The sequence below is a fragment of the Phragmites australis genome, chromosome 16, assembly GCF_958298935.1.
Source record: "Phragmites australis chromosome 16, lpPhrAust1.1, whole genome shotgun sequence".
NCBI lineage: Eukaryota > Viridiplantae > Streptophyta > Magnoliopsida > Poales > Poaceae > Phragmites > Phragmites australis.
The window spans coordinates 23977116-23986430 of record NC_084936.1 but is presented as its reverse complement, the minus strand read 5'-3'; the positions used below and the strand labels follow the sequence as shown (position 1 = coordinate 23986430).

The window sequence follows — 9315 nt, the reverse complement described above, 5'->3', positions numbered from 1 at the left end:
TACAGTGCTGTTTCTTAACATATTCACTTTATGCTTCTGAACTTTGTAAAAATCATAAAGAAATTAATAAAACTCTAACTGAAGTGAAATCAATTTTAAAGATCCTCTTAAGATACACCCTACACAAGAAAAATATGTATTTACATGTTAAGCTTTTCCTTGATATGAGTTAATAAATGAGTTGCGCGCTTCAAGTTTTTTCTTTTTTTCAAACTTCCTCCCTATAGAATATGATGCAAACGACATTATTTTTTTAAAAAAAAATCACAGAAGTTCTTATAATTCTCTAGTTGTTTTTAGGATTTTTATTTTATTTTATTTTGAATTTTTGAATTCAAATTCGGTAACCGATCGGTTTATATTATCGGACTGGAGCGGTAAGATCGGTTACCGCGAATTTCAAGTGGTAACCGACGAATTTGTTAACCCTAAAGACCACTCTAGGCAACTGGACGACTTTGATCGCCCTTTTTGAGTAACACACACTGAACCACACGTTCTAAAATCCAACAGTACCTCAATTTCAACATAATCAGTCAGCACCCTCCAGCGCATCAAGCACCATTGACACTGTCTCCTTCATCAGGTCCATCCGAAGCAGCTGCTGCCTGATCTCTGACATTCTAAACTTCCATAGCTTCTCCTCCATCGCTTGTGCCTTTGACTTTTCGAGCACAGCAAAAGCCTTCCTGAATATTGGCCTGCTCGGGTGCTCCTTTGACAGCTCAACAGCCTCCCATAGGTATTGGTACATATGTTTTCCCTTCTCAGCATCATCTCTCCCATTTTCGAATCTAAAATGCCTTCAGCTTCTTGTTTGTGCGGTCACGGTGTTCCCACCGACTCTCCATATCCTCGTCACTCTCCTCAATATCCTGCTCTTCATTGCTCTCTCCACCCCCAGCATCCTCGTATGCACGAGATCCTCCTACTACACCATCATCACCACCAATATTTGATCCCCAAACTTTCTTGCTAAGTTCATAGACATCACGTTCATGCTCCGTTGGCAAGTCTGGATCGCGCCCATTCTTTGCACGAGTCATCAGCAACTTGTACTTATGCTTGAACCGCCTGACCTTATCACTAAGCTGGGTAGCGGGCGCCATAGCGGTGAGCTGCCCATGGATCTGGCTGTGTAGCTTGGTTGTGTCCTGAATCGACGCAGGGAGCCGTCCATTCCTACCATAGAACGCAATGAGGGCACGCAGTATGGTTATCTCATCTTCGGGGTTCCAGACCCGCGGTGGCCGCTTGTGATACTCCGCGGAGGGCAGCGCGGGGGATCTGTGGCGGCGCTGGGAGGAGCCAGCGCGGGGATAGTCAATCGGACGCGAGTTGAGCTTGATGTTGGAGGTCTCGATGCGGGAGAAGCGAGGCTGCGGCGAGGCGCTGCCGTCATCTTCGGAGGCGGGGGCGATGGCGTCGGCGTCGGCCTCGAAGTCGGAGCGGAGGCGAGGGGAGCGCTCGCGATTGCGCCTCGGGGACGGTACTCGACCGGCGGTGCCGGCGTCGGAGTCGGAGTAGAGGTGATGAGGACATCAACCCCAACACGGGAATGGCTACTCCAACTGAACCAGCACAGGCGTCACCAGGACCACTCACTCGAGCTCGTGCACGTGAATTAAACTTCGTGATGATTTTGAAGAATGAAGGACCAGAAGTTTCCTAAGTGCATGCGCCATCTATGCTCATGATGAACCTGCCCAGAATAATGTCTAGGTGCTGGCCACCTATGTGTTTTTAGTTTTGTCAAGAAATAACCAGGAAGGTGCTGCGCCACCTAAATCAGGAAAGGGGATCAAGGAGATGGCGTGTGGCTGTTTGGGCGCCTATTCCCTGCCTTGTGGGCAGGCTGGGCGCCTACCTTCCTCACGCCTCCTCCCCCTATTTAGCCAGGGGCTGCGCCCCCTCTTTTGCTGGGGGTTTTCTTTGATAAGTTTAGCCATTGTGCAAACGTCCTATGCTGCAGTTGTGCTCAGCGGCCACCTGTGGACAGCCATTGTGAACTCCAATTCGTGAGCGATTGATATTCAGTTTTGCCTTCATCTTGTTCTTGCTTGTTCTTCGATTGCTTGCAGGAATAGAACCTCGTGTTCAGGTTGATCTTGCCACCAGCAAGGTCAATAACCATTTGGAGTTGGTTCAGCGATTGCTAAGGCGCCACGACCTGTTCGTTCGTAGTCGGATCGCGAGAGTCACCTCCTCCACAAATCGAAGTTATCCCTCTCACCGAAAGATCGGGCACTCCAGCTCCATCAAGTGGTATCAGATTACAGGTTGATCGGTGAGTTTTATCGAGTTTTATCCCTTTAGTTTGAGAGTTGTTCATCGTCCTATCGTCCACCAGAAAAGCTACAAAAAAAAAAATTCAGGTTAGAACCTTGTCCCCGAACCATTTGGCCTTGCACTTTCATTCAGTAATCTTGTGTTGTTAAATTTGCGTGCATTTGCGTCACTTGTTGCTGGTCGCTCCGTGTCTCCACTGTTCACCGCCATTCTTCTTTCGTTCATCCATACCACGTTCTTCCCTCCCCCTGTTCCGCCCAGATCAGAACCATCCCACCAAATCTGGTGCGTTTCCCCCCCCCCCCTCCTTGTTTTGGAAGTTAATTGCTGCTGTTGGTTTCCTGCCATTTGTGCTTGGTTCGTTTTGGAAAGCATATCTTGTGCGCCCCCCTGCTGGTTTCGTTTTGGCAAGTTTTGATCATTTCTGCTTGGAAATTTTGGGGCGCCTGATCTGGTTATCAAAAAAAAAAAAGAACAGAAGAAAAGGCACGGTGCAGAATCAAAAAAAAAAAAGGGAAAGTGTAAGAAGTGCAATCGATTTGGTGCGCCCCATATCTTCATCCAGCATCTTTGATTTTGGCAAGCAGAACCTCCATATTTGGTGCGCCCCAGCTTTCTAATTCAGGCTCTTCGATTTTGGAAGGCAGCAACATCCTAGCTTGTGCGCCCCCTTCCTAGTTCAGGGATTTGGTGCGCCCTCTCCACCTTTGCGCGCCTCCTTTGCCTCTATTCTGTTCGGTTTTTCACTTGGTTCCAGCAGCATTTGCTACGTGTTTGCACTCTTATTCAACTTTGCATTTGCTGATTGATTGTGCTAATCCTTGCTCCCACGTAAAACTTTCCTATAGCTCCACAAATCCCTACAGCGTGCAGGTTGTGTCCTCTGGCAATCGCTCTATCCAAGCTTCATCGATTGCACCGCTGGTTGCAGGTCACCCCTGCTGGCTTGGTAAGAACGGGTAAGAACTTGATAACGGTTTTAGTTTGAGCGCCCTGTTCAGCAACCCATTCCACTAGCTGTAGGACATACTATTTTGTTCCTTGTTCTCTTGTTCTTTGCACTAACAATGGCAGGATCCTCGGGGGATCAAGCTGATGCGATCGCCACGCCACAGTCCCCTCATACCAAGCGCATCATACAGCATTTTGAGCGACAAATGCGCCTCCAAGTTGATGGCCTCGCTGAAGACATTCACGTCACCAACGAGCGCCTTGGTCAGCTTGAAACAGCACAAATTGAAGCCGGTTCGGCGCTCCAGGAATTAAAAACCGCCCAAGCCACCACCAACACCAGCCTCGACACCATCATGACACGGCTTGAGGAGTTGTCCCAGCAGCTTGGTGAGGAACAGGGCGACACTGATTATGGTGGCGACACCGAGCATGACGCTCAGGACCGTCATCGCCGGCGAGGACCTCGTCGTGTGGTACGTAACCAGGATGATTCTTTCTCTAAAATTAAACTCACTATACCTGAATTCAATGGTAAATATGATCCTGATGCTTATCTTGAGTGGGAACTTGCTGTTGATCAAAAATTTGCATGTCATGCTTTTCCTGCACAACATCAAGTTAGAGCTGCTACTAGTGAGTTTACCCATTTTGCTTCGATTTGGTGGCGCGAACATGGCAGCAAACATCCCACTGAAATTCCTAGCACTTGGGATGCTTTAAAAGTTCTCATGCGCCACAGATTTGTTCCCTCATATTATGCTCGCGATATGCTTAATAAACTACAGCGTTTAAGGCAAGGTACAAACTCTGTTGAAGAGTACTATCAGGAGCTGCAAACTGGTATGCTTCGTTGTGGTTTAGTTGAGAACAATGATGCTGCTATGGCACGTTTTTTGGGTGGTTTAAACCGTGAAATTCAGGATGTGCTTGATTATAAGGAGTACAATAATATTACTCGTTTGTTCCATCTTGCTTGCAAAGCTGAACGTGAAGTGCAGGGACGACACGCGAGGACACATGCTAACTCTTTTGCAGGTCGCACCACGTCGTTCCACTCAGCCCCTAAGCCTGTGGCCGTGTCACACCCAGCAGCGCCATCTCCACCTAGCGGCACTCCGAGTGACAAGGCAGCAGCAAAAACTCCAGCGCCACATCACGCAACAAAGGGTGCCTCTTCCTCTGGACGCACCAAGGACATTCAATGCCATCGCTGCAAAGGTTTTGGTCACGTGATACGGGACTGCCCCAACAAGCGCACGCTGATTATACGTGACAATGGTGAGTATTCTTCAGCTAGTGATTCCGAAGAAACCATATATGCTATGCTTGCCACTGACGTTGCAGGAACCGAAGAAGAACATGTGGCTGCCACTGACGCCGACAAGTATGAGAGTCTTGTTGTGCAGCGCGTTCTCAGCACGCAGGTTGCACAACCAGAGCAGAACCAGCGCCACACCTTGTTCCACACCAAAGGCGTTGTGCAAGAACGATCTGTTCGCATCATTATTGACGGCGGCAGCTGCAACAACTTGGCAAGCACGGATCTGGTGGAGAAGTTGTTTCTCTCAACGCGCCCACACCCACACCCCTACCATATTCAATGGCTAAACCAGGGCGGCAAACTCAAGGTAACACGCTCGGTACGTGTTCATTTCTCTATGGGGTCCTATCATGATTATGCCGATTGCGATGTTATTCCCATGGAAGCCTGTTCGTTGCTGCTCGGTAGGCCTTGGCAATATGATACGGATAGCTTACATCATGGTCGCACAAACCATTACTCTTTGATGTTTAAGGGCAAGAAAATAATTCTTCATCCAATGACCCCTGAACAGATTGTAAAAGATGACATCGCTAGAGCTAAACAACACCAGCAGCAACCGCACATACAAAACGAGATTAAACTGAAAGCTCCTGTTTTGCTAGCCACTAAATCTGATTTCGATGAAGCACGTGATGATAATCTGCCATGCTATGCGCTTGTATGCTCTCATGTGCTGTTTTCACTAGATGATGCGCCATCTTTGGACATACCCCCTGCTGTTACTAAGCTTTTGCAGGACTATGCCGATGTGTTTCCGAAGGAGTTACCACCAGGTCTTCCTCCCATTCACGGCATTGAGCACCAGATCGACCTTATCCCAGGCGCCCAGCTTCCCAACCGCGCCCCGTACCGTACCAATCCCGCTGAAACAAAGGAGATTCAGCGCCAAGTCCAAGCGTTACTTGATAAGGGCTACATTCGTGAGTCTCTTAGCCCTTGCTCTGTTCCTGTTTTACTTGTTCCAAAGAAGGATGGTACCTGGCGCATGTGCGTAGATTGTCGCGCGATTAACAATATCACGATTCGTTATCGCTATCCTATACCTCGCCTTGATGATATGCTTGATGAGCTTAGCGGTGCTGTTATATTCTCCAAGGTCGATTTGCGTAGCGGGTACCACCAGATTAGAATGAAACTTGGGGATGAATGGAAAACGGCATTTAAAACAAAATTTGGCTTATATGAATGGTTAGTTATGCCGTTTGGATTGACTAATGCTCCCAGCACATTTATGCGCTTAATGAATGAAATTTTGAGGCCGTTCATAGGACTGTTTGTGGTTGTTTATTTCGACGATATTCTGATTTACAGCAAGTCTATGGAAGAGCATTTGGAACATTTGCGTGCTGTTTTTGATGCTTTGCGCGCTGCCCGTTTATTTGGTAACTTGGAAAAGTGCAACTTCTGCACACAACGTGTGTCGTTTCTTGGCTATGTTGTTACTCCACAGGGCATTGAGGTGGACAGCAGCAAGATTGACGCCATCCAGAGCTGGCCCACGCCGACGACAGTTACGCAGATTCGGAGTTTTCTTGGGCTTGCAGGATTCTACCGATGGTTTGTGCGTGATTTCAGCTCCATTGCCGCCCCGTTGCATGAGCTCACCAAAAAGGGCATTCCTTTCTCCTGGGGTACGGCACAAGAAGAGGCATTCACCATCCTAAAAGATAAGTTGACACATGCCCCCTTACTACAGCTTCCTGATTTCAATAAGATGTTTGAACTTGAATGCGATGCTAGTGGTATTGGGTTGGGCGGTGTTTTGCTTCAAGAGGGAAAACCAGTGGCTTACTTTAGCGAAAAATTAAGCGGTGCTAGTCTGAATTATTCAACTTATGACAAAGAACTTTTCGCTTTGGTTCGCACTCTACAAACTTGGCAGCATTATTTATGGCCTCGCGAGTTTATTATTCATTCTGATCATGAGGCTTTAAAACATATTCGTAGCCAAACCAATCTGAACCGTCGGCATGCTAAGTGGGTAGAATTCATAGAGTCTTTTCCTTACATCATCAAACACAAGAACGGGAAAGACAACATTATTGCTGATGCTTTGTCGCGTAGATACACCATGCTGTCCCAGTTAGACTTTAAAATTTTTGGCTTACAAACTGTGAAAGAACAATACGCCGATGATCCTGATTTTAAGGCCATCATGATGCATTGCAAGGATGGTAAACCATGGGGTAAATTCCATGTAAACGATGGGTTCTTGTTCCGCGCTAACAAGCTATGTATTCCAGCAAGCTCGGTTCGTCTTTTGCTGTTGCAGGAAGCGCATGGTGGCGGCCTCATGGGACACTTTGGCGTTTACAAGACACAGGAGATTCTGGCCGCACACTTCTTTTGGCCCCAGATGTGCCGCGACGTGGAGCGCTTTGTTGCACGCTGCACCACGTGCCAGAAAGCTAAGTCACACCTGAACAACCACAGTTTGTATATGCCGTTACCTGTCCCTACTTCTCCTTGGCTCGATATTTCTATGGATTTTGTTTTGGGCTTACCTCGAACTAAGAAGGGGAGGGATAGTATCTTTGTGGTTGTTGATCGATTCTCTAAAATGGCTCACTTCATACCATGTCATAAAACTGATGATGCTAGCAGCGTTGCTGAATTGTTCTTTCGTGAGATTATTCGTTTACATGGTGTTCCAAATACAATAGTCTCAGATCGCGATGCTAAGTTCCTAAGTCATTTTTGGAGATCTCTTTGGAATAAACTAGGAACTAAATTGCTTTTCAGCACCACTTGTCACCCACAAACAGATGGGCAAACTGAGGTTGTGAACAGAACCTTATCTACCATGCTTAGGGCTGTGTTAGACAAGAATCTGAAACTTTGGGAGGATTGCTTGCCCCATGTCGAGTTTGCTTACAATCGTGCTACACATTCCTCCACGAAAATGTGCCCTTTTCAGGTTATCTATGGTTACATTCCACGGGCGCCAATTGACTTGCTGTCCTTTGATCCTTTGGACGCCCAACATGTAGATGCTGTTGCACGTGTTAAACAAATGTTGGACATCCATGAGCAAACGCAGCAGAACATTGCGCACACTAATGCTAAAAATCAGGCTGTTTGTAGTAAAGGACGTAAACTTGTTACTTTTGAACCTGGTGACTTGGTTTGGTTGCATTTGCGCAAGGATCGCTTTCCTACTTTGCGCAGGTCTAAGCTGATGCCACGTGCTGCTGGTCCCTTCAAGGTGTTAAAGAAAATTAATGATAATGCTTATATAGTTGACCTGCCTGCAGAATATGGTGTTTCCTCTAGTTTTAATGTTGCAGATTTGAAACCATATGCGGGCGAGGATGAGGAGCTGCCGTCGAGGACGACTTCGATTCAAGAAGGGGAGGATGATGAGGACATCAACCCCGACACGGGAATGGCTACTCCAACTGAACCAGCACAGGCGCCACCAGGACCACTCACTCGAGCTCGTGCACGTGAATTAAACTTCGTGATGATTTTGAAGAATGAAGGACCAGAAGTTTCCTAAGTGCATGCGCCATCTATGCTCATGATGAACCTGCCCAGAATAATGTCTAGGTGCTGGCCACCTATGTGTTTTTAGTTTTGTCAAGAAATAACCAGGAAGGTGCTGCGCCACCTAAATCAGGAAAGGGGATCAAGGAGATGGCGTGTGGCTGTTTGGGCGCCTATTCCCTGCCTTGTGGGCAGGCTGGGCGCCTACCTTCCTCACGCCTCCTCCCCCTATTTAGCCAGGGGCTGCGCCCCCTCTTTTGCTGGGGGTTTTCTTTGATAAGTTTAGCCATTGTGCAAACGTCCTGTGCTGCAGTTGTGCTCAGCGGCCACCTGTGGACAGCCATTGTGAACCCCAATTCGTGAGCGATTGATATTCAGTTTTGCCTTCATCTTGTTCTTGCTTGTTCTTCGATTGCTTGCAGGAATAGAACCTCGTGTTCAGGTTGATCTTGCCACCAGCAAGGTCAATAACCATTTGGAGTTGGTTCAGCGATTGCTAAGGCGCCACGACCTGTTCGTTCCTAGTCGGATCGCGAGAGTCACCTCCTCCACAAATCGAAGTTATCCCTCTCACCGAAAGATCGGGCACTCCAGCTCCATCAAGAGGCGGGGGGAACGCTCGCGGCGGCGCCTCGGGGACGGAACGCGGCCTCCGTCGTCGGAGTCAGATGCGGCCGCGAAGTCGGCACCCGCGGATGTGGGGGTGGAGCTGTGGAGGAGAGCGCGGCGGCGTTAGGGTGGAGGTTTGGGGGAGGGATCTTGGAGCGGGAGCGGGAGGGGAAAGGGGAGAGGGAGTAGCGGCGGCGGCAGTGGTGGGCCGCATCTGCCTCGCCGTCGTAGGCCGACCCCGACGCGGCGGCGGCCGGGCGCTTTGGGGCCATGCCGGCGAGTGGGAGGAGTCGGTTTACGGTTTTCAATTTGAATCCTGGAGCGGGATTTGCTCGCCTGCCGCTATCCCTGTTGGGTGGAGTTTTTTTTTTAATAGACATGCATTCTATTATACCACTGGCTCTGTCAAAACACTAGTCATATGGACAAGTGCATAGTATGGAAAATGATCTAATCAGAATTTAGGACCAATTCTGCTAAGACTAGTATCATATTTTACTAAACTATCTGTTACTGTATTACACTCACAAGGACACTAGATCACTCTACCATCATTGAAATTTAACAATAACAGACTCTTTAATTACTTCACCAGGACACCGAATAGAGAGTAATCAAAGGTAGAACCTGTTACAGCATTCACCATGTTGAAC

At 48.0% G+C, this 9315-nt stretch overlaps 1 protein-coding gene across 1 annotated transcript; it reads right to left on the bottom strand.

Moving 5' to 3' along the window:
* Positions 1-437: 437 nt before the first annotated feature.
* On the bottom strand, positions 438-1532 carry LOC133895149 (GLABROUS1 enhancer-binding protein-like 1; the record flags this gene model as incomplete). The annotated part of the gene is given in 2 exon segments (XM_062335330.1): positions 438-799; positions 801-1532. Coding segments are annotated over 2 exon segments (999 nt in total), but the record flags the coding sequence as incomplete, so codon positions are not given.
* Positions 1533-9315: the final 7783 nt, after the last annotated feature.